At 53.6% G+C, this 24,504-nt stretch overlaps 1 protein-coding gene across 2 annotated transcripts in view; it reads left to right on the forward strand.

Annotated features, from left to right (window-relative positions):
* Positions 1-16,645: 16,645 nt before the first annotated feature.
* AJAP1 (adherens junctions associated protein 1) overlaps positions 16,646-24,504 on the forward strand; it is a 115,771-nt gene continuing 107,912 nt past the window's right edge. For both annotated transcript variants that reach the window (XR_002774239.1, XM_023515239.1), the window contains exon 1: positions 16,646-17,229. Coding sequence is in view for 1 of the 2 variants with exons in the window: in XM_023515239.1 (XP_023371007.1) it covers positions 17,201-17,229 (29 nt within the window). In the remaining variant the exon portion in view is untranslated. The remainder of the gene's footprint in view (positions 17,230-24,504) is intronic.

Consider the following 24,504-nt stretch of genomic DNA (forward strand, 5'->3'; position numbering starts at 1 on the left):
TCCCTCACATGGATTCAAACTCAGGACTAGGTCTGGTGTTTTAGCCCAGAGAGTACAGGACAGACGTCCACCTGTCCTACACATGCCCTCCACACCACCCAGGGGCAGGCTGGGAAGAAGGTCCCCCCTCACCTGGGCCAGGTGTGCCATCCAGGGGGGACCCCCCAGAGCCTTCGAGCAGGCTTCCTCTCATCTCGGCTCCCCTGTTCCCCTGCCAAGCCTGAGGGGTCTCACTCAGGCTTGGATGAGAAGAAGCAAAAGGAAGGGAGGGAACTTAGAAGACCACAGAGACAGAAAGGAGACAGAACAGGGTGTAAGGGGACTTCAGGCCCACTTCGGCTGCCTGCCCACACCAGCCAGTTTTTACGACATTGAAGACCTAGGTGGTGCCTTGAGATGCTTCTGACACCACCTGGCTCAAGCTGTGGCCACACACCCTTGTGCTGTGCCCTGATGGAGAGCAGAACAGTTCTCCTGCCCTCTGAGTTTTCTTCTATACAAGGTGCTGTTCTTTTTTGCTCTGTGTACATAAGGAATTTAAACTTTTAGGCTGGATACATAATCCCAGCACTCTGGGAGGCTGAGGCCGGTGGATTGCTCAAGCTTACAAGTTCGAGACCAGCTTGAGCAAGAGCAAGAGCAAGACCTCATCTCTAAAAATAGCTGGGTGTTGTGACAGGTGCCTGTAATCCCAGCTACTCAGGAGACTAAGGCAAGAGGATTCCTTGAGCCCAAGAGTCAGAGGTTGCTGTGAGCCACAGCACTCTACCGAAGGTGGCAAAGTGAGACTCTTATTTCAAAAAAAAAAAAATTGCATTTTTAATGCTTGGTGTGGTATTGATAGAAATTACACCAATTTGCATCTTCAAGGGGGTCAGCCACCACAGCTGACTTCCCAATTCACATTTCTTTTTCAAAGAAAAACTCAAAACCATAAGCCATAACCATTAGCAGCAAAGGCCTCCAGAACATGAAAGCAGTTTCAGCCTCCCTTGGCTCTAGAGTAAGGTGACCAGACGTCCCACTTTTGGCGGGACAGTCCCAATTTTTAACAATTTGTCCCATGTCCCGTGGCATTTTTAAAAAGTCCCGATTTTTGGAAAGAATGCATGACAAGCTAGGGAACAGCAGGAGAATGGGAAGGGAATATAAGGTTTTCCGCTGCTGAAAAGGTTAATATAACTCCATTTGGAAATGAAAAGGCTAATGTCAACTCCCTACTCCCCTCCTGGGCAAGGTATCAGAAGGAGACTGGCTCCCTGCCTTGCTTCTAGGCAAGGACAATTAGCTCAGAAGGAGCCAAACTGTCTGGAACAAACAAGTAGCCCCTCCCCCCAGAGTAAGGTGACCGGACGTCCTGCTTTTGGTGGGAGGGTCCCAATTTTTAACAATTTGTCCTGCGTCCTGCGGCATTTTAAAAAAGCCCCAATTTTTGGAAAGAATGCATGACAAGCTAGGGAACAAGGGAGAACAAGAAGGGAATATACGGTTTTCGGCTGTTATGTGGCTATTTCGCCAGGATATGCATTTTATATTATTTTTGTTAATTTTATAAGGTTAAACTTTAATAATAACAGATGTTGAGAACTGATTATGGAGAACTGCTTATCAAAGTTTGCATTGTTGTCAGGCCTTGCCCCCCCAGGCCCCCCTCCAATGGTGTCCCGCTTTACCAATGTTAAAATCTGGTCACCTAACTCTAGAGCCCTCCTTGGGACAGGGACAGATGTGGATGGCAGGGTGGTCTGGGTTCCATGGCAGGATGGCAGGGTTCACACCTGGGGCCTGGTGTGAACACTGGGTCTGCAGGGTCACCCACTGGAGTTAAAGGGTAGAGGACCCCAGTCTCAATGCAAGACCCTCACCTCTGATGCTGATGGAGTTTGGGGTCCCCCACATACCATAGAGTTTGATAAATTGCTGGAAAAGTGGATCCCACCAGAAGCTGCTATTCTCACAGCTATGGCTTGTTACGGGGAAGGACACAGCCTGGAAGAAACACAGGAGGCAGAGCCAGGGTGGGGGGGCTTTAGACCTGAGGCTGCTGTGGAGCTCTCCCTGGCATCAGGAGTGACAGCACACAGGCAGTGTCACCAGCCTGGCAATCTCCCCTGGCCTTGGGATCCAGATCTTTTTTAGGGCTCTGTTCCCTGCACAGATGGATGGATGTCTGTCTACGTGGTCACTCTCAGGTCAGCTGGTGCTGCTATAAACAAAGCCCCTCCTCTCAGCCTGATTGGTCAGAAGCCGGGCAAAGGCAGACCTCTCCCCAGGCAAGGCTGAATACTTAATGCATGGGGGACCCCATGGATCTAAGCCCTGACCCCTCCCTGGAGCTCTTACACACCAGGCTGAGAGGGTTTGGGGGATCCCAAGAGAGAGCCCTGCACAGTCGCCAGACAGGCTCTGGGATCGTATCTGGGGAAACTGAAGCACAGAAAGGTGAAGTAACTTTCCCAAGGACACACAGCTGGGATTTCTGATGCAAAGCCAGAGCTGGAGCTAAAGCAGTTTGGCAAGATGGATCTGGTTTGCCCGTGACCTTTGATGGACCCATCAGCTCCTGAGAAAAGAATGGATGTGAGAGGAGGCTCTGGAGAGATGCAGAAGCTTGGATGCCTGAGGTCCTGCTTCCTGCAGTGTTTGGCTCAGTGCCTGCGCTCCACTCCCCAGACACACCTGCCCTCAGGGAAGTCCTGTCCTGTTTATCATGCTGGGTAGAAATCAAAGTTATTTTCATCAAGAGTCTGAAAGCTTCATTTTCAAAGGCTGCTTCTCATGGTACAATTGAATAGCCACCTCCATATAAAGCACCCTGCTTTGAAATTCAGGGATGAAAGGGCTGGAGCCCACGTGGCTGGAGTGGCAGTAATGACGGTAGCAACCATCCTGGCTGTCAGTCCGTCCTACGGTTCTGTTTTTGAAGTAAGGGGAGGCCTAATCTGTTTCTCCAACTTCAGGCTCAAAACTTGAACGTGGCTTGCCTAGAACACAGCCAGGCCAGGGATAGTCTCTCATGCAGAAAGAGGCTTGTGTGACGGGCTGCTCTCACCTGGGGCTCCCCCTCCCTTTCCTGGGCCTTTTTAAAATCTGGCAAAGTAGTTTCAGTGCCCAGTATCAGCCCCTGGGACCACCAGGGATGTCAACGTGTTAAAATCCAGGACAAACACTCTGCAGCGTCTGGGGGCCAGGCCACGTGTCTGTCCTGCACTGCAGCCGGTTGGCGGGGGGTGGGGTGGTAATGTCTGTTCTGCTCCAGATACAGGGAATCCCTCACCTTGGACCCGGTCGGTAAGAGCCTCTGTGTGCACAGAGACGTGGGAATTGCCCACGCTGGGTAAGGAAAGGAGGGAAATGGATTTCTGTCCCCACCTGAAGGACAGGCCAGCTACCGTGCGACACCCTCGCCCACAGCTGACTCCCTCCTCCCGCAGAAGGTCGTCTTCTACCTCTTGCTGGGAGCGCTGGAAGCCGCCACGCAGGCTGCCGGGGAGAGAAATCATGAGATACTCGCATCAGCGGCTGTCCTTGTTGGGCCGTGGAAAAATAAGAGTGACAGCACCACAGAGACAGAGGCGCGGGCACTCCAGGCTGGGACCACTCCCTGTGCAGGGTAGTCTGTTTCCATCAAACCTCCAAAGTCAGGTTCGCCCATCCCCGTCCTGTGCCGGGTGGGGACTTCTCACAGGCCCGAAAAGAAAGGCTCCGTGGGGTGTTTTAGAGCTCAGGCATCGAAGGTGCCGAAATGAAGGAGACCTGGACACGTCCTATAATGGGTGCAGTCAGGGACACACGGGGAAGGCGTCTTCACCACTTTCTTGACCCTGGTGGGAGCAAAGATCATGAATACCCAGAGGCAGTGCAAAGGTTTGACTTAGGGCATTTTCTGGACAGTGGAAAATGAGGCCAAGTGTCTGTCTGGATTCCTGACCTCAAAGAGAACCCTTAAAAAACCCTCGTCTACTGGCCGCCATTGGGAACCTCGGTGTGGGGCCCAGCAGATGGTACGGACCTGTCGGTTGCTGGGGCGGTGCTGCCGTGCATCAGGAAACAGAGCTGATGAGGCTGGGCAGACAGAGCTGGGCCACCCCAAGGGGTCTTGTTTGTTTCCTTTTGCAGACGTCAGGTGCACAGAATTGGATTAACCCTATGTCTGGATTTATGACCCACCATTTCCCGGTCCTCTCTCTCATTAATATTATTACTGTTATTATTTTTGTGATTTCTTTATTTTGAACAATATAAGGCACTCCTAGGAATCCACCATCCAACCCAAGGAAACTAGAGCAGGTGCGTCCATGTGTCTGGCACGGTCTCTGGATCTCCGCTTGTCATCCTCAGGGATGCTGGGAGCATGTTATTTACACTGTGGGACCCGATTTCACTGCCTTTGTTTTTCTGAAGAGTGTCACGCTGCTGTAATCTTCAGCACTTGCTTTTTTTGACTCAACTCGGTTACTGATGGGTTGGGTTGTCTTCAGATGCTCATTGGCCCTGCGGATTCTCTCTCCTGTTCCTGTATTTGTATTCATGTCCCCATTAGGGGTGTTTATCGTCACATTAATGGAGCATGGTTTTAAATATATGCATATAATATTAATATTAATGTTTTTAAAATGGCATGTGTGGGAAATACATTCACCCAGTCTGTAGCTTTTCTTCATTTTCTTGAAGAAATTTCTGGTAAGCAGAAGTTCTTAACTTCAGCCGAGTCGGGATCAACCTTCCCTTGTAGGTCAGCGCTCCGTGTGTTCTGGTTACAGAATCTGGCCTTGTTTGCTTTGGGTTTTCAAGTCTTTAGCCAGCTGGGCAGGACTTGCCACACAGCGTGAAGGAGGATCCGATTTTGTGTTTTCTTTTGTGGACCATAATGTTTCCAGCTTTCACCATTGAGGAGCCCCGTCTCCTCCGTGGCCCGGTGGAGGGGACTGAAATAGTCCTGCCTGTCTTTAGCCTCTCAGAGGAGTCAGTGTGTGCAAAGTGGTTATCTGAAAGTCCGGCCATAAGGCCCTGGTTAATCAAGGTCCTTGTTCCTTCAGTCAGGGCCACTTGGAGCTGGGCTGGGCTCATAGCAGCTGTGGCCCTGGATCCCTTTGGCCTCCACCCCTGTGGCCCTTAAGGCTTCTAGGAGCTGGACAGAGTCAACACACAACAGCAATTTCCATTCAATTATGCCTTTTAGTTTTTCAAAGCATATTCATGAGTGCTGCCTGCTTTGTTCACCCCATGAAATAGAGCGGGAGGGTTCCAGGCAGCCAAGGCATCTGGAGGGTGGGTAGAATCCTGGAGACACACCCAGACGGGGGTGTTCAGCTGAGCCCTGACCTTCCTTTTGGTTGAAGTCACCCTGGCCACTTCCTGCTGAACTCTGCAGGACAGAGATTGTGTGGGGACAATCTGGATATAGCTTCCAACTAAGCACACACGTACCCTAGAGTCACCTGGAGGGACTGAATCAGCTCGGAGCCAACACAAGAAGGAAGCCCCTCCCTGAAGACTCAGTTCTGCCCCGGCCTTCCACCTGGACGCTCTCAGGGCTCTGCACCTGAGCCTGGGGATGGGGCATCCGTGGGGCAAAGGCCGAGTCCACAGTGTCCCCTCCCCTGTGTTCAGGCAGCCCTTTCTGTGGCTTTTCTCCTGGGATTGGCACACAACTGCTCCCTCTGGCTCACAGTGGGCACTTGATACATATTGTTGGGCAAATTAATGGATGAGTGAGGCCAGGGACAGCGGATGAGTGAGACCGGGGACAGCAGATGAGTGAGACCGGGGACAGCGGATGAGTGAGGCCGGAGACAGCGGATGAGTGAGGCCGGGGGCAGCGGATGAGTGAGGCCGGGGGCAGCGGATGAGTGAGGCCGGGGCCAGCGGATGAGTGAGGCCGGGGCCAGCGGATGAGTGAGGCCGGGGCCCGCGGATGAGTGAGGCCAGGGACAGCGAATGAGTGAGACCAGGGACAGCGAATGAGTAAGTGGGCAGCACTTTGTATGCTAAGAATGTGACAACCACTAACCCTGAGCCCCCTGAGGGGCTCTGCACTAGCCGTGGGTGGTTGTGCCTCCTACGCAGGTCACAAGGGCTATCACAAGGCTGCCAGGCCCTGGCTCTGGGACACGTGCCGTAGACTGGCCCCCAGCTGCCTCCCGGAGCTGGTGATAGCCTGACTTTACCGGCAGCTGCGAGGGCTACGTGGCTCAGCTTTATAAAGCATTTGGCACACAGTAGCGAGCTCATAAAATTAGCTGGTGTTAATATGATCACCATCACCATCCTCACCCAGCACAGAGTGGACGAATAAAGGAATGGACAGCCACCTCAGCTCTGGAATGTTCTATAACGGAGGTCAGTAGCTGGCTGCCGAGTCTCCATCGCAAGATTCCTTCTTTTTTAAATGTGTTGTTTTTGATATAACATTTTTATTAAAAACAACACATCCAGATTCAAAAGAAACTGTGTTCTGCAGCTGGATCCTCCTACCTGTTTCTTGAATCAACGTGCTGCAATCTCTTGCTTTGGTTGAAGAGCAGGAAGGAAGTCGGCCCCATAGACACAGGTACTCTGAAAAGAGTTGCCTTTTAACAGCCTTTTCATATAATTGTATCTTGTTTGTTTAAAACCACACAAAAATGTAACAAGTGGTGGTTTCTGAACAGCGAGTCGCATTTGGAATTCCACATCCCGGCTTTCTGCGCCCTGTTCCATTAAAATCCATTGGTTTATCTTAGTGCAAATGGATCTTCTACTCATGCGTGATCTCTTTAATAGCTTTATTGAGATACAGTAACATCTCAGTAGCACAGACTATGCAATTCAACCGTTTATAGTGTATAATTCAATAGTGTAAAGTGAACGATTCAATCCAATTCAGTGGGTTTGAGTTTATCTGCAGATGCGGGCACCCATCACCAAAGTCAATTTGAGAACATTTCAGCACCTCGAAAAGAAACTGTGTCCTTTGTGTCACTCTCGTTCCTCCTCTCACCACCCCTCCCCCCGAGCAACCAGTTACTTAGATTCGTATTTGCTGCCTCTTAAGATTTTCCTGTTCTGGAAATTTCATATCAGTGAGCCAGTGTGGCCTCCTGTGTCTGATTTCTTACACTCGGCGTGACCTTGTCACGGTGCGTCTGTTGAGTGTGGGTCAGCATTTCATCCCCCACATGTCCCAGTGACATGCCACTGTGAGGGGAGACACATTTTGAGTTTCCATATAGCCACTGATGGACATTTGGGTGGGTCTGCCTGTGGGCTATTGTGGGCAGTGCTGCTATGAGCATGTGTGGACGTTTCTTTGTGGACTTTCATCCTTCATTCTTAAGACCCCTGTGCGTTTTATCCCCAGGCCCAGGCAGCCTCTCTAATGCCCATAGCGTTCGGTGTGGTAGTCTTGACTGGTGGGCTCAGTGCTCTGAACTGAATGGTGTCCTCCAAAAATTCATTTGTTCAACTCTGAGCCCCTAGTTGACTATATTTGCAGATTGGCCCTTAAGGAGGCAATCGGAGTTAAATGAGGTTAGAAGGTGGTGTCCCATTCCAAAGGGCTGGTGTCCTTATAAGCAAAGGAAGAGGCGTGCAGGATTCACACAGAGAGAGAGAGGAGCATGTGGGGACACAGCGAGAAGACAGCCCCCTGCAAGCCTAGGAGAGAGGCCTCAGGAGGAACCGGCCCACAGACAGCCCCCTGCTAGCCTAGGAGAGAGGCCTCAGGAGGAACCGGGCCCATGGACAGCCCCCTGCAAGCCTAGGAGAGAGGCCTCAGGAGGAACCGGGTCCACGGACAGCCCCCTGCTAGCCTAGGAGAGAGGCCTCAGGAGGAACTGGCCCACGGACAGTCCCCTGCTAGCCTAGAAGAGAGGCCTCAGGAGGAACTGGGCCCACGGACAGTCCCCCTGCAAGCCCAGTGGAGAGGCCTCAGGAGGAACCGGGCCCATGGACAGCCACCTGCAAGCCCAGTGGAGAGGCCTCAGGAGGAACCGGGCCCACAGACAGCCACCTGCAAGCCTAGTGGAGAGGCCTCAGGAGGAACCAGGCCCACAGTACCTTGGTCTTGGCCTCCAGCCTCCAGAATTGTGGGAAGATAAATTTTAGTTGTTTAAGTTCTGAGCTGTGGTATTTTGCCATGACAGCCTGAACAGATTGACACAGTCACCACAGGACAGACTACAGAACCGGGGTCCAGAGAGGGAGGCTTTGAGAGCCAGACAGACACTGGCCACGGTTCCCCAGGTCAGTGGTGCCGGGCCGATGGGAACAGTGTGAGTCACCTGCTCCTGAGACCCTCCTCTGGGACACTCCCTTCCCCTAGGCTGTCATTCATCTTCTCAAATGGGTGCAAATTTGAACCCCCTCTCAATCGGGGGTTAACCAGCCTGATGCCCCAATCACGGAAAGCTTTACAACTTTCCCACCTGGATGTCTGGGGCTTGGGATCTGGGCATGGGGAAAACTCAACTTCAGCAGCTCCTTGTCCCGAGGCCAGTTTCCAAAGGGAAGTTTGTCTGGTCTGTGTTTTCTGGAAGTGGAAATAGAAAACAGTGTGAGAGTAGAGACTTCGTGTGTCTGATTCAGTCATGGCAGAAATAAATTTTGGCTGAATGAATAAAGTGAAGAACAACTGAGTCTACCTACCGAATAGCAGTTAACCCAAATGCGTGTGTCTGCTGTTTGTCTGCCGAGTTTCTTAGAGGCGCAGGCCTGTCTGTCCCCAGCAGAGCGCTTAGTGGGCACTCTGCCCACAGTCCTCACTGCATTCTTGTTGAATGACGTATTACTCTCACGAACACGTGGGAACGTGGCACTGGATTCCCCACATCATGATTCTACTAAGTCTCTTCCGGGATTCAGATGCTTCCATCGCACAGGAATTCACAGGACTACTTTGCTCCCACATGCAAGGAGGGCTAGAAATTGTCGTTTCCGGCCCCTGAGAACAGGAGAGACCTCAGAAGGGAAGTGACGGATGAGTATCACAGATGATGGTCAGCCCACGACTTCAGAGGTTTCCAGTTGGTAATTATGCATTGCCCAGCTATTTTTTGGTTACATTTATAGATTACGGATCTGTTTATCTGAACCCCACTCAGAACTGTAAGCCCTATGAGGGTGTTTAACTTACCAAAGTGTACGTGGGAAGAAAGACCTGTTACATGAAGAGGGGGTTAGCCGACCCCCGATGGCCCTGCCTAGGTGCAGATCAGTTTCACCAGCAGTGGGATATGACAGGGCAGCTATCGAAGACCAACATTACAGGCAATTTCTATAGTTCGTGTAACTCAATCCCATTATGGTCCCCCCGGGATGCCTCTTCCCCTCCCTTTTGCCGGGGGTGAGAATCAGAATTGTGGTGAGGGAGGCGAGGTGACTGGTCACAGGTCACGCAGCTGGTAAGTGGTAGAGGCCAGAAGGAATTATTTGATTCCTAAAAATACAAACCCAACAATAAAGAAAGTGTTCCGACCACTGCAAGCTTCATTTTGATTGATACAAATGTCTGTGCTGATTGCGCAGAAGTGTCCCGGTGGCGTTCCTCCCCCAAAACATGTCCTAGATTTCTCTCCTTGCTTACACTGCTGGGGAAGAGCCTTCTCACTCTCATCTGGGAGTCTGAGCCTGACTGAGCTTTGAAACTCCTGCTTAGACACTGCAGCCCCTCGGAGCTGCCTTCTCAGGGGCCTTCTGTTGGTGTCTACTCCACAGGAGACCCCCTGAGCGCAGACTCCAGACCCAGAGTCAGTCTCTGGGGAGACTCAGCATTTACCCCTTTGCTCCATGAAATTTCCAGCAAAGCACCACTTGAGCAAAGGGATGATAAATTCCTTAGCTTCACCGCCCCCATCCCAATTCACATCAGCCAAAAATGTAACTTTGAGCTTTAGTGAAATAGGCCTAGAGCAAAATGCATTGAGGATAATGTGAAGAATTAACCTGAAACCCACCCGCTGTGTTTCCATTTAGCCTTTGAATCCACATTCATCTCAGTCTTCCTCTTTGATGACAACATTCAGCAAGAAAAGGTAAGATTCCTCTCTAGAAAATTTAGAACCTTGAAGAAATGAAGGCCTGTGTCCGAGGGTTTTACAGCCTCATAGGCAGATACTTGCTGCTCTGTGGAGTTATAATTATATTTGGACAAAGGTTACAGAAAACTGAATACACAGTAGCTTGAACTAATGAAATATTAATTCTTCTTGCCTAATAGAAATTCTGGAGTAGGTGGTTTGGGGTTTACATGGACGACAGTGAGGAGTCGGGGGAATATCCTTGTGTTCTGGCATCTTGGAGTGTAGTGTCCTCATGGGGACAGCATGGCTGCTCCATCTCCTGCATTCCATCTGCCTTCCAGGCAGGACTAATGATAAGAAAAAGCAAAAGGCTTGTGTTAAGGCATCAGCCCTCCTCCTTGAGAGCTTTTCTGGAAGCCCTATCAGGCAATTTCTGCTTACGTCTCATTGGCCAGAAGTGTGTCACAGGCCACCCCAGCTGTGAGAAAGGCTTGAACTCAGAAACGTTAGGCCCGGCACTCCCATCCCTCACCATTCTCACTGAAGTTTTGCTAGTAAGGGAGAGGGGGAGAATGGATACTGGGTGGTCAGCCAGCAGCGGCCCCCATACTTAGTAACTAGCCACATTCCATGCTGGACAAACAGCAGTGGCGTTTCATGGAGCACACAGCCCAGGTGACAGTGAGAGCTGGCTGACCACTGGGTGCCTGCTCACCCGCTCACAGAGGGCCAGCTGACCACTGGGTGCCTCCCACCTGCTCACAGAGGGCCAGTTGACTACTGAGTGCCTGGTGTTAAACATAGACTGGGGGGAATTTTTGGCCATACTGGGTGACACAGCTGGACATCTGTCCTGCATCAGGCCACTCAATAAGTGACATGTCTTCCTCCCCCTCAGCATGTTCCGGAAGCCTCTCTAAGCCAGTCCCTGTCAGAGGAAGTGGCTTTTCCACTCAATTACCCTCTAGATCTGCAGTGATCAGCCCACACACCACCAGAGCCGCTAATGAGGACAGATGGACCTCATGATCCCTGGCCCAGAAGGGGCCACAGAGAGGGTGGGTGCTTCTTGGTGTGTGAGGAGCAGCTCCCTCAGCAGATCCTGAACTCCAAGAGAATTTTAAAACACATGACAGTGACGATGGTGATGGTCTTTTATTTGGTCTTTTATTGATGGACAATACAACAGTTGTACACATTTGGAGGGTGCACGTGGTATTTTGATACATGTTTACAAAGTGTGACGCTCTAACTAAGGTGATGGGGACATCCTCCTACATGAACTTCTCTTTTGTGTTAGAAACATTCTGATCCTTCTCTTCTGGCTATTTTGAAAAAATACAGTAAACTATTCCCCTACCAGAGCTTATTCCTTCCAACCCGTCTCCAGCTATAATTTTTTGCCTGTCAGCCAACTTCTTGAGTGATTCTTATTGAGTGATCCTCCCTAGACAGAAGCACAGCTCCCGGAGCTGCTCCCTGGACATCTGGAAGTGAGAGGGGAGCCGATCTCCCCACAGGCCGATTGTTCAAGACAGGCGTCGCCTCTGAGCTGTCAGCCTCCATCAGGTGCCTGCCCTGCAGTGGGTGCTGAGGTCACCTCACCATCCTCCCAGCTTTGAGGTTGGAAGATCTGTGTTGGGGTTTGGAAGTCGAGGAAGGCTTGCAAACTCAACATGCTTACCAGATGCAAGCATCTTCCTCCTCACAAATTCTGGCATCATTGAGTAGGGCTCAGTGAAAACAAGACAGACATTATCTTCTCATGTGGTTGGTCCTGGTGAGTACAGGACATAAGCAACTGTTTACAGCGTCCCCGAGAGTGCCTTCCTCAACCACTGGCATCAGTGGGGCCGCATGACCTGCTTCCCTAATGAAATGTGACATCTGCTCCTTCCCATGGAAGCTGCCAAGGCTCCTTGTCCTGTCCTAGGTGACAGTGACGTTCCAGGTAAGAGTGGGACCTTCAGGTTGGGTGTCAGGATGAAGGCCGCATGGAGCAGGGCTGATCCCAGCTAGTCATGTTCCCATGAGGGGACAAGAGATCCTGCTTGGCTGAGTTAAGCCCGTGGCCCCTGGGGTTGTGTGTTGGTGAAACTTAATCCCCTCTGAGCCAGCTGATGTGGTTCAGGAGTGGATTTGGAAGAGACATCAGTAGCCTGGGCTCCACGCTGGTGTCCAGCCAGCCCCGCCTTCCCGACCTGAAGCTGATGGTCTCCACCCCCTCGAGGGCTGCCCCCAGGTTGGGCCTCCTACCCTGTGTACCCCATGCCCCGCTGGGGAAGCTTCACAATGAACCCCACTCACTGGTGCCTTCTCCACACCCTCGGGGTTCAGTCAACAAGATGAGCATCTGCTCATCTCCCTGTGAGCCAAGTCAACCCTTTCTTCGGGTGCCAGTGACAGACTCATCCACCCGTTTCCTTCCTGTCCCCTCTTTTAATGTCCTAGCGCCATCATAAAAACCTGCAAAGTTGGGCATCCTCTCCTGCTCACTTCCCAAGGTCCAGAGCCTTCTGGAAAATGAGGAATGAGGGGGATTTTCGTTAAGTCTCTTCCCAAGATAGTTGCCATGTCCCAGTTCCTCTTCCCAGCTCCCCCAGCCACAGGTCATCCTCCCCAGGCTGCCGACCGTGGGGACAGGCCTCCCACCACTCCTCAACATTCCTACAGCCAGAACCAGACACAATGGAGGTTTGGCGGAAGTGGAACAGGGTTGCAACCCAAGACAGAAACCTGGGATACTGGTCCAGCTCACAGTTTAGAGAAAGTGAAAGGACTCGGCTGGGCACCGTGGGCCTCAGAGCTCCAGCCTAGACACGACTTCCCAAATGCATGTGCCCACTTGTACTCTCCTCTCTTGTCCCTAACTTCATGTCCCAAACCTCCCAGTCCAACCCCAGCAGTGCCAAGAAACTGTTTTCAAATTGAGTCCCTTGATTGTGCAATGCAAATTGACCTCTCTTTCTCTCCATCCTTCCACATCTAAGTAGAAGAGGCAAATCTATCAAGAGGATCGCTGAGGCAAGTTCTTCTCCCACTTGGGCCGGGTCAGATCCTCAGGTGGTAGCCTTCTGTCTGCATAGGGAGTTTGTCATTGGCTCAGGGCAAGCCAAGGGGCCACCATTCCTCTCTGGGGTACACAGTCCATTTTCACAGGCAGCTGAGACCTGGCGTCTTCTCTTGCCGACTGGCCCTGGGCTGCAGTATGATTGCCCTGTGAGTCATGCTGTGGGTGGCAGGCTCAGCTTCTCCCACCTGATTCTGCACCAGACCTTTGTCCCTGCACTCGGCTGGGGTGCCCAGCTGTGTGCGGCCTCCCCCAGGGAGCCACTCCACAGCCGCCAGCCATAACCTCCCCTGAGAAGGGGACATGACTTTGAATCAGGGTCCCCCACCCCATCGTGTGCCATGTGAAAGTTTTAATGGGTGGGGGGAGATGTCAGGGCAGGGGAGTGTGAGTGCTTTCAAGAAACTTATCATAATTTTAATCAGCATTTTCCCTTCCATTTAAAATCACAAACTTAGCTACTTAATCAAATGTCATGGTTAAGACACATTTACCTCCTTGGGAGAGAAATGAACAATGGCAGCTCAATTTGGCTTTGGATGGATTTTAAAAATAGTCGAGTCTGTGAAGGCCATTAGATAAATGGCCTAGGAGAGCTGCAGAGAGGGCCTCCCGCAGGGCGCTGCCCAGCCTTTGTTGGGAAAATAGAGAAAAGGACCAGGTGAGGACGCTGCAAGGCTTGGTGCCTCTGGTGGTTCCAGGAAGCTGGGGTTTCCTAGTGGGGACAGTGGGCCAGAATGGCCAGAGGACCAGAATGTGCTGCGGTAGGTGTATCAGAAAAGGTTCCTTTTGTACACACTGAGCCTGCTGTGTGTGTGTTGGGGGTGACACATGCCCACCCTCCCAGTCCCAAGGAGAAAACAGTAATAGGTCAGAAGTGTTAATACCATCCAAGTACCGAAACCCATTACACAAATGGCGAAAGATTAAGTAGGGGGTTTATTGTTTCATGGTCCATAAAAAATGACAATGATTTCTTTCTTCAAGAGATAAAATGAAAACAAATGAAATAAGAATAGATGGTCTCCTTGGAGAGAGTTGGGCTTGAGTCACCCCAGGAAGAAATCAGAGTACCATAATTCCCAGCCTGGGTGGGGACAGAGGGGGCATGGGGGGGGGGTCTTCAGGCCCCGAGTCTCGCTCCTGTCACAGTTTTCAGAGAACGCTTCCAGCTACTGTCTTCTTAGCATAGGCAACCCTAGGACAGGTGAATAAAGTTCAAGGGCTCTTTAAACTTGGATGCGGAAGACTTGGCACCTTCATTTTTCTAACCCTAACGGGAACTCAGAGTTTCCCTTCATTACAAATGCGGGTACGAGGACACAGCGGAAGGAGGGCACCTGTGATCGTCAAACATAACACAGGCCTGGGTTGCGGGTATTTCAAAATATTCTTGCTGCATATGTATCTCGATGTGAGAAGGGTGGCAGTCTGGGACTTGCCTGCCGATTGCTGGCTTAGCGCATGACTACAGAAGAGCGTGTGCTGTCGTGTTACACATTGTCCCAGCACTCTTTGATAATGCATTTCCACACAGTCAGTTTCCTAATGATCCTGTGCTTTGTAGTCTGTGCACTTGAAAACGTCCTGAGAGGGGTCAGCTGGTTTCCACAAGGCTGCGGAAGGGGTTCCTGGAGGAGACGGTGTCAAAGCCCGCCAGGTCACCCGCGCCGCCTCCCGCGGGCCAGGCCGGCCCTCCCCGGCAGCGCTCCCACCTCGGCCCGCTAGGTGGCAGCAGAGCGGGCCGTCCCTGCCGGCCGCCCAGGGCCCAGCTGCGGTTCCCGGAACTGGACCTCCCGGTCCCCTCTTGGTGGGCTTGGCCCCTCGCACCCTCCAGGGAGAGGGCTCTGGCCAGGCAGGCAAAGTGCTGACTCACCCTGCTGCCCCTCTGGAGCCCTGAACGGTCGTGACAGGTCCACTGTGACCAATTACTCCTCGAAAACCCCTCCGCGTGGGAGGAACTATGAGACCCATCTCTCAGATGAAAAGACCGTGGGTCAGAGAGGTTAGCACGGCCAGGACCTCGCCTGGGTAAGCAGCGGCCCGTGGTCTGCCCACGTCACGGCTGCCGCCCCTGCGTCTTGGGGAGCAGGTGTCTGCGCGCTCCCGTCTGGGCACAGAGGGATTCCACGGCCGGCTCTTCCGGAACGTCCACACACAACCAGGGAGGACAGGCCCGCGTGGGCCACCTGGCTGTGCCCCGCCTCAAAGCTGCCGCTCACAGGGAGCCCTCACTGCTCTCCCCTGGGCTGGGGTGACTCCAGCTGACCTGGGGGGAAGCACCTGTACAGGGCAGGGTCTGGGAGAGGCTTTTCCCTCCGCCCCTCCCGTTTTTACCCCTAGGGCGCCCCAGCCTGATTCTCGAGGCCCGGAGTTTGCACTTCCCTCAGCCACGTGGAGGCCTGAGAGCAGGGCTTTGTCCGGGTTTCTGAGGAGTCCTGCTGTCCTGAGGTTCTGACTGTGCCCTGTTCTCAGTGAAAGGGTCCCCAGGGAGCGCCCAGGCTCCTTTACTCACTATCTGGCAAATGTAGCCTAAGCGGGGTCAGGGAGGAAGGCCGCGTGCGGGGAGGGGGCGGGGTGAGTCTGGGAGGCCCAGGTTCCCTGGAACTTTCTAGTGACTCCTCCCGAGCAAGGGCCTGTCCAAGTAGCAGCTGGGGCTGGGCGAGAAGGGCCGCTGGACGAGCAGCCCTGCACGGTCGGATAACTCGGATACGGGGTGGGCTGTGTTGGGGGCAGAAGCGCTGAAGCTCAAGCTGAGAACGCAGCGACCTCTCCTCTCCCTGCCTAGGCCCGGGACAGGGACCCACGCAGCGGGCAGAGCAAGAGTCCCCACAGACGACCTCGGATAGACGCGCAGCTCTGCCGAGGAAACTTTCTGCGTGGCCCCTGCTTCACGCGGCCCGCCCCAGACCTTCCTCAGGAACGTCACCTCCCCAAACCCTCTCGCCCGGCGCACCCATAACCGGGTCTGAACCTCGACCTGCTTCGCAAGCCAGCCGGTTTCCCTGGCAACACCATCCGCGGTGCTCCGCGGTCCAATCGGAGCTTGCGGCCTCTCTAGTGCCGTTCGCAAGGTGGGGACCGGACGAGGCCAGGGATGAGGAAGGGGCGTACGGAGTCCCACCAGCGGTGTCTCCCAGGCCACGCACAGTCTCCTGCGGCGAGCCGGGCCGCGGAGAGGTGGGGCAGCCAGCGGGAGCCAGGGCTGGGCTAGGGGCTCAGGCTCCCGTTCGAGGGGCGGGGAAGGCGGGTGACGTGAGCCGGGCCAGGCGGGCGGAGTTGGGACCGGCTCAGGGAGGCGGGGGCGAGCGCGCGGAGAGGCAGACGCGAGGAGGGAGGCGGCTGAGCAGCGCGGGCGGCTTTGCGGCGGGCGCGGTGGGCGCGGGCGGCGGGGCCCCGGGATCCCCGCGCGCCTCCTCGGCGCGGCGCCGCCGCCGCGCGTCCCCACGCCCCGCGCTCCACGGCGCCCTCGCCCCACGCGTCTCCCGTGCCCGCCTCCCCCCAGTCTCCTGGCCGCAGCCGTCTGCGGAGCGAGCGCTCAGACGGAGCCCCCGGGCAACTTGAGCGGCGCAGATCCACGGCAGAGCCCACTGACCCGGCGCGCAACGAAGGGACTCGTATCAGCTCGCGTCGCGTTCGCCCAAAGCCCCGGGCAGCGCCGCCCCCTCGGCGCGGAGCTTCGGCTGGGGGCAAGAACCGCGCGCCGCTAGACACGCACCGTGCGCGGCAGCGCCGCCAGCCTTCCTCCTCGCTGCCCCGGAGGGCGAAGCCCCGGCTCCTCAGACCCTTGCTGCGCCGCAACAGCGCCGGAATACGCCCCGCCTCGCCGCCGCGTTCGCTGTGTCGCCCCCGGAGGAGGCCGCGAGCCCCGTGCCCCGGCCGGAGGATGTGCGCCCCCGCGGGCCGCCCCGCCTGAGCCATGCGCCCCAACGGCGGCGGCGCGCCGGCCGGCATGGAGCCCCGCGCGGCCGCGCTCTGACTCGCTGTGCGCCCCGCGGCCGGCGGGCGGCGGGCGGCGGCGGACCGAGAGCCGGAGACCGGCGCCGCGGGACGGAAGCGAGCGGGCGCGGGCGCCGCGCAGATGGCCGGGGCGAGCCAGGTCTGAGGCCCCGCTCCCCGAAACGTGACCATGTGGATTCAACAGCTTTTAGGACTCAGGTGAGCAACCCGGCCGGTGCCGGTGTGTGTGGGTGAGTGGGTGCCAGGCTGCGCTGAAGCGGCGCTTTCCTCAGCGTGGCAAATAAAGGGACCCCCTCCTCACTTCCCGCGAGCGGCCAGCTGGGTACTCCGGGAGCCGGGTCGGGGCGCCAGCCGGGAGCCCGGAGTGCAGAGCTCTGCAGCCCTTCAGGGAGCGTTCGGTTCTCCCCGGCTCGGCGCGTCTGAGGTCCAAGCAGCGGCGCCCGCCCCAGAAACCAAGGCAATGGGGCCGGCCGGGCGCGCCCGCAGCTCCGGGCGCCAGCAGCGCAGTGTCCTGGCCGGTCGCCCCGGCGCGCCTCCTCCCCGGGGCCCGGAGCGAGGCATGGGCGGTTGGGCGCGGCGGGCGCGGGGGCCGGGGCTGCAGGGGAAAGCTAAAGCTCCCGGCTCCTAGCGAAATCAGTGCAGGCTGAGTTAAAGGAAACCAGAGCCAAACAGTCACTCCGCCTGCCCTTCCTCTTTCTCGGGGACCCCAGGCTCCCAGCTGCCGATCCAGCTGTTTGCGGGTGACCTCCGGGCCGGCGGGCCAACACAGCTGGCGGACAGCTGGGGCTGGAGCGCTGGGGCTCTGGGGGAGCGCCGCCAGACACCCCCTAGCAGACACACGCACACACACACACACACACATGCACGCGCGCGCGCACACGCGGGCGCGCCCCTGAGCTTGTCTGTGTCGCGAACTTAAGGGCCAAAGGGATCAGGGCCCGGAGCCCTTGCTGGAGGTTTCCAGAAAGACCCTCTGGGCAAACTTCGCTAAGCGCGCGGGCTTCTCCAGCCCCTTCTTTGGGTAGACTAGGGCCAACCAGAGCACAGTTCTTTTTTGAGGGGCGGGTTGCCTCAGAGCCGTCGCCCTATTTGCCAGGGGTCTCCACGGAGCTGGTGCGTTTGGGTCCCGGGTTAGAACCGAGAGCCGAGCCGAGAGGACGTAGGTGGGAGGTAGAGACAGCGGCGTGCGGTTCTCGAGTTTGACCACTGGGATGCACTGCGCGCCCGCGCTGGGGAGCCAGAGGCGCTGGTAGTTGCTAGAGCAAGCTGCCTTAGCCGCCCCCTCCCCGGGATACAGCGTGTGGGGGGCAAGGGGGGAGGCAAGGGAGGGTGAAGTACGCGCGTGTCCTGATTTTGAGAAATCAGGGAGGGACAGGGAACGATAAGTGTTTTCTAGCTACCTTTGAGTTATGAGCTGATACCGCACCCAGGGGCCAATACCATTTCGCACATCTAGGGGAAATTTTCAAAGGTTGTTCTTGGCATTTCTTTCCCACTGGTCTGTCTTGTTTGCCGCTGGGAAGAGGTTAATCATGGAGCCGGCTGTGTGGAGCGAGGGGTATTGGCGGGGCTTGCCTTGATGTGCTGGCGGCTTGGGCTAGATAAGGTTTGGGCTTGGGCGGTTCTGGGATATAGGCAGCATTGAGCGCGGACAGCCTTGCTGGGATGACCGGGACCCAGGTTCCTTGGGGTTGCTGCCCACCGTTTTGCCCTGGACTGTCCCATCTCACAAGACGTTCATGGCCTGTGAATGACCACATGGGTCCCCACCCCGGGCAGCATTTCGCCTTGTCCTCCGAGATGCCTCCTGAGCTGCCATCTGCCACTTGACTCCTGATGGCAACTTATTTAAACAGACTTTTTTTTTTTAATTGCTAAGTTGCTAGGTTAAAAGATTAGAGCATTTTGATAAAGGGAAGGAGAGCAAATGTCATGGGAGGAAACCTCTCTTTTGGTCCAAAATTCACTAAACTAGTTCCTCTAAAGCATCCTTAAGTAAAATCTTGGATTCTTCTTTAAGAGATGGCTCTGTTGGTGATTTTGAAGATTGACCTTTTGTTTTCTCCCTTTGATGTTAGCAGAGGAGATTTTTCTGTGTGTGTTTAAGTACCAGCTGTCATCCATTTAGGAAGAACTCTGTCAGTGCTGTCTCCTGCCCAAAAGAAACAGGACCGTGCCCAGAGGGTCTGGGTGGTTTTGCTTCACAAGGGGGAAGGTGGAGACTGAGAGCCTGGGGTTGCTCGCTCGATATCTGGAAATGCACCTTTCCCTTCAAGAGGACTCTCACCTGTGCTTGTAGGCACTCTCAGATGAGCACAAGGCATCTTGCTGCCAGGCTCAGAGCCTGGTCTGGACAGGTAGACACCCAGCCTCCAGCCCAGGTGGCAGAAGGCTGCCGGCCCCTGCTCTGCTAGGGAAGAAGCTCAGTGTCAGAGAGGGAGGGGCTGCTTAGCTCTGGATCTGGAGACAAAGTCCCGGCTTGGCTATTTGCTTCTGCGTTGCAATTGAGTCTTTTCATTTTAAGAGGGAGAAACAGATTGAGTTTTATTAGCTGCTTTTATGTCTTTTTTGGTGGTAGTTCTATCAAAGCTCTAAAGAGACTTTCTATCAGCTCCAAGGAAGGTGGCCCTTGAAGGAGACCCAGCGGCTTGCTCGGCTGTGTCCAAGCTCACCCTCTACTGAGGGGACGCTTGCTCACCAAGCCTCTGCGTGAGTTGAGTTTAGCCGCTTGGTATGAGTTGCCTCTGAGGCTGGGGGCAGTGGCTGGCTCCCAGGCTGAAAGCCTCCATCCAAGGCATTTGCTAGGCAGCCCTCAGGACTGCTACGCAATCCCTTGTTTGCCACCATGGCCTCATTCCTAGGCCCTGTACCTCGGGTCATTCTGTCTGCTCCCCACTCTAAGGTTCCTCTGTCCCTCTGTGAGGGAGGCCCTGGCTGTGCGTGAGGACATAATTCATAGCTTCCCAAGCCCTCTTGTGTGCATTGAGCCGTGTCTGGGCCTCGTGGCAGAGATCTATTGGGTTGGCTGCCACTGTCCCCACTGTGAATTCCCCAGCAGCTGGGGCTGTGAAGCTGAGCTGAGTGGCTGAAGTCAAAGGCTCTATCCATAGACACCGCTCTCCCCCTGAATCCCAGCTCCTGCCGGTTTCCAGCTGCTGCTGCTAAATTGATTGCAACTGGAGCCCATCTAGTGTCAGCGGCCCTGGTACTCATCAGGGGAAATAATGCTGGAATAAATCACAAATTTAAGAAGCAGCTCAAATCCTTGGACAACACTGGTCCATCCTGCCGAGTTCCTACTCACCCCACCTTGGGGATCTGTGTCTGAGCAGAGGAGGGGGTAGCAGGCTCCTCCCAGTCTGGTCCTGCTGTTTGTTTATTTTAATCACCTGCTGCCTGTTCTTCTGTGCATCGGAGTGGGGAGCAGGGCACAGCAGCCAAGGGACTGAGAGAGCTCCACGCCTCCCTGAGCGTCTGTCTCTGGGTCTCTGGAGACAGAATAGCTTGCTGCCTTCAGCACACGCACCTGCATCTTTTAGCAGGGTGGCTGGAGGGAGGGCTGTCCACATCCCAGCCTCATCCTCCCAGCCCCTCTGACCCAGCACATAAAGGCCTCTGGCAAGTGTGGTTCTGTGTCTGCCCTGGCCCTGAATTTCCCTGGGCTTTTTGTGGGAAAACCACGGGGTATGGGTAGTGTGACCCTGGGTCATGACAAAGTGGGTAAACATAAAACTCGACCCGACCCACAAAGAGCTGAGCCTGCCAGAGCCCAGGAGCCCCTCTCTGGGGTTATGTAAGAGTCATCTGTCTCAAATACGTACTTGCCAAGTTTTCTTCAAAGGGTTACAAGTCAGTAGAGACCAAACTGATGTAAAGATTAGCTGGGAAAGCCAAATATATCCTTGATCTAGATTTTATGTTTGAAGTGTGGCTTGAGAGGGTTTCTCCTGCCTGATGCTATCCAGGCCCAAGGAGGAAGCCAGGCCAGGGGCTTTCTGGGGCTAGAGCAAACAATGGAGGTGTAGGGTCCACGCTTTCTTTCTCCACGACCCCCTTCCAGGAATTCAAAGGGGCTGGTGAGTCACGAGGCCGCTGAGTGGGGAGGGGTGGTTACATAACTCAGATTAACTCTCAGTTAATCTGCCTTGAAGAGCGAGTCAGGCAGAAGTGTGTCCATGCCAGAGCTCTGGAGGCTCTTGGGGCTGCCCCTGGTCCCCCTAGCCTATTAGCCTCAGGGCTGGGATGAGAGCTGGTGCCAGGAGGACTCACTGCCCCGGGGCCCTCACTGGGGCAGCTCTCTGTCCTCAGCAGTTAGCAACTGAGAGTGGCTTCTTCCATGCTGGGTCCCTGAGGCCCTTTCTGGAGGTGGTAAGGACTGTCTCCTGCTGCTGTCTGGGACAGTGCAGCAGCTGTCGGATCATCTCCCAGCAGACTCCAGAGCAAGCTGGGTGCAGGGAGGCCGGGTACAGGGAGGCTGTGCTGAGCTTCTGCTTTGAGTCTCCTTGCTAAGGGCCCTGGGGGCGGGGGATGGCAAGAGGCCAGAGACCCACTGTGTGTCTATGAAGTCTCCAGAGTGGATAAATATCTCTAATGTGACTACAAGAGACCCAGGGTGAAGGGTGTTGTGTCTCAAGTCACCAGCTCTTGTCCTAGCCCTGAGGTTCTGTTTGCAAGGGACAATTTCCTGGGGCTGGGCCCTGGGGGACCAGGTGGGTGGACCTTGGGCCTACACCTTCATTTGCACCCATGTGCACTCGGGAAAGGGGTGCTACTTATTTCTTTATCCACTTCCCTTCCCCCAAACAGCAAAGGTGGTGGCAGCAGTGCTGGGTTGACCTGGGCTGCAGGCCACGTGCCTCAGCCTTCCAGCATCTCCCCGACTATTCTTGCTCTGTCTGCTCACCTGATTTCTGCTGGGCATTGCCCTTTCTCCCAGGTGCCTAGCCAAGGGGAGCTGGCATAGCTGGGTCTGGTCCTCTCTGCCAGCCCCTCCCCCCCCCCGTGGGCAGTTACCTGGGAAGTGCCAGGCCTGTCCACCCTGGGGGTGGTATTACACTGCTCCTTAGGCCTGTGTGCCTACAGCCTCAGGGTTGCTGGGAAGGGGAGCAGCTGCGACATGTATCTGGCCTGGCAGCACAGAGGTGTGCTGGCCGGGAGGGTCCTGGGATGTGCCTACAGGTCCTGTCTCACACTGGAGAAGAGCCCTTGGTCATAGAGTCCCTGTGGGCAGGGGTCATGTCCTATTTTTCACCCCCTCTTGAAAGTGTCTAGTGCGTAGTAACTGTTTAGGAAACATCAGTAGATGAATAAACGTGTTTGCAAAGCACAGTGTCCCCTTTTTTATGGAGTCTCACCTGTGTGCCAGCTCTTCCGTAATTCCACCCTGAGTTCCTGGAAATGATTTATGGCCTTAGGCTTAGGCCTTGCCCTTCCTCAAGTAGATGCTAATTCTTTAACTTGGCTTCCTGGTGCATATAGTTTCACCATTAGAGATGCATTCCTTTGACTAGCTCTTCTTATTCAACAAGTAATATTTGCTGGGTACCAGCTCTGTGCTTGGATAGTGCCACTGTCAGAGGTAGGATAGAAATGGGTTAGCAGCTGCTGCCTTCTGGCACCTGTGGTCGGGAGAGGGGTATGCTTATGAAAACTAGGCATTTGTACCCACTGGGCACCTCTCTTACCAGTCTGGAATGGAATGCTTTGAGTACCCAGGGACAGCAGGAGAAAAGTCTGGTCACTATAACAGAGGACCAAAAGCTTTCTGAGGACAGGGAGGTGGGGTCAGCTGATGAAGTGGTAAGACCAGCAAGTTAAATAGCACTGTTTATTGCTAAACTAGAAAAACCAAAGGGGGAATAAAAATGCAGTCATATCAATTGATGCAGAAAATTCATTCGATAAAATTTAATGTATATTTGAGACAGAAACTCTCAGTAAAATAGGAACAGGGGGCACTTTCTCAATTTGATGAAGGACGTCAAAACAACCAATATTAATATTAAATGTGAGAAACTGGTTGCTTTTCTCCTGAGATCAGGAACAAGAGAAGGAACGTCCACTGGTACCATAGTGGTGGCAGTTCTGGCCAGTATAATATAAGTAGAAAAGAAGGCAGAAGGTGTACAGAAAGGAAGAAATATAACTGTCCCTATTTGCAGATGATGTGATTATCTACATAGACTATACCATGGGATCTACAGAAGAACCCCCAAGCTCCTAGAACTTACAAGCAACTTCATAAGGTCATGGAGGATGAGAAAAAAGTACAAATATCAATTGTGTTTATATCTACTGGCAATAACCATACAGATTCAGATGTTAAAAATGTAATACTACTTAACAGTTGCTAAAGAAAAAAAAATTGGGTGTAAAAAATGCTATTTTGACAACTGCGTTGCTGAGAATTATATAATATTGATGAAAGACATCTAAGATGATAAAAATAAATGGAGAGGTATACCATGTTCATGGATTGGGAGGCTCATCTCTCTTTTTGAGAAGATTGGGAGTTCTTCTCAAATTAATATAGAAGTTTTTTTTCTTTTTTTTTGAGATAGAGCCTCAAGCTATCCCCCTGGGTAGAGTGCCGTTGCATCACAGCTCACAGCAACCTCCAATTCCTGGGCTCAAGTGAGTCTCCTGCCTCCACCTCCCAAGTAGCTGGGACCACAGGCACCCGCCACAACACCTGGCTATTTTTTGGTTGCAGCCATTATTGTTATTTGGCAAGCCTGGGCTGGATTCGAACCCGCCACCTTAGGTGTACATGGCGGGTGCCTTAGCCACTTGAGCCACAGGCACCGAGCCAATATAGAAGTTTAATACAACACACATCAAGCCAGAAAGAGTTTTGTGCATTTAGATAAGCATATTCTAAAATTTATATTTACTGGGAAAGGCTTATATGTAAGCTAATTCTAAGATTTGCTATGTAGCTATAGTAACCAAGATTGTATAGTATCAGTAGAGGACTAGAAAATTAAATGAAAAAGATTAGATAATTCCCAAACAAATCTCCACGAATAATGCCCAACTGATTTTTGACGAACTGCAAAACCCAGCGGAAGAAAGATAGACTTCTCCTCAAATGGTGCAGGAGAGGAACAAGATGCCCACAGCCAAAGATAAAAAGAAGAAAGTAAAGAAAAAAAAAAACCCTTCAATTTAAGCCCTACACATTATTAAAAAATAACTCAAAATGAGCCAGACAAGGAGTTTTTAGACTTTACACCCAAAGCATGGTCCACATAAGGAAAAATTAATACATTGAACTTCATCAAAATTTAAAAATATTCTCTCTGAAAACCTCTCTTAAGAATTTGAGAAAGCAAGTTACAGAGTGGGAGATAATATTTACAAACCACACATCTGATAAAAGATTGATATCTAGAATAAAGAACTCTCATAAATCAATAGTAAAAAAAAAAATCAGACAATTCAATTAGAAATTAGGGGTAGAAGGCATGAAGG

Source organism: Otolemur garnettii, unplaced genomic scaffold (assembly GCF_000181295.1).
Source record: "Otolemur garnettii isolate 467f Iridium unplaced genomic scaffold, OtoGar3 scaffold00067, whole genome shotgun sequence".
Lineage (NCBI taxonomy): Eukaryota > Metazoa > Chordata > Mammalia > Primates > Galagidae > Otolemur > Otolemur garnettii.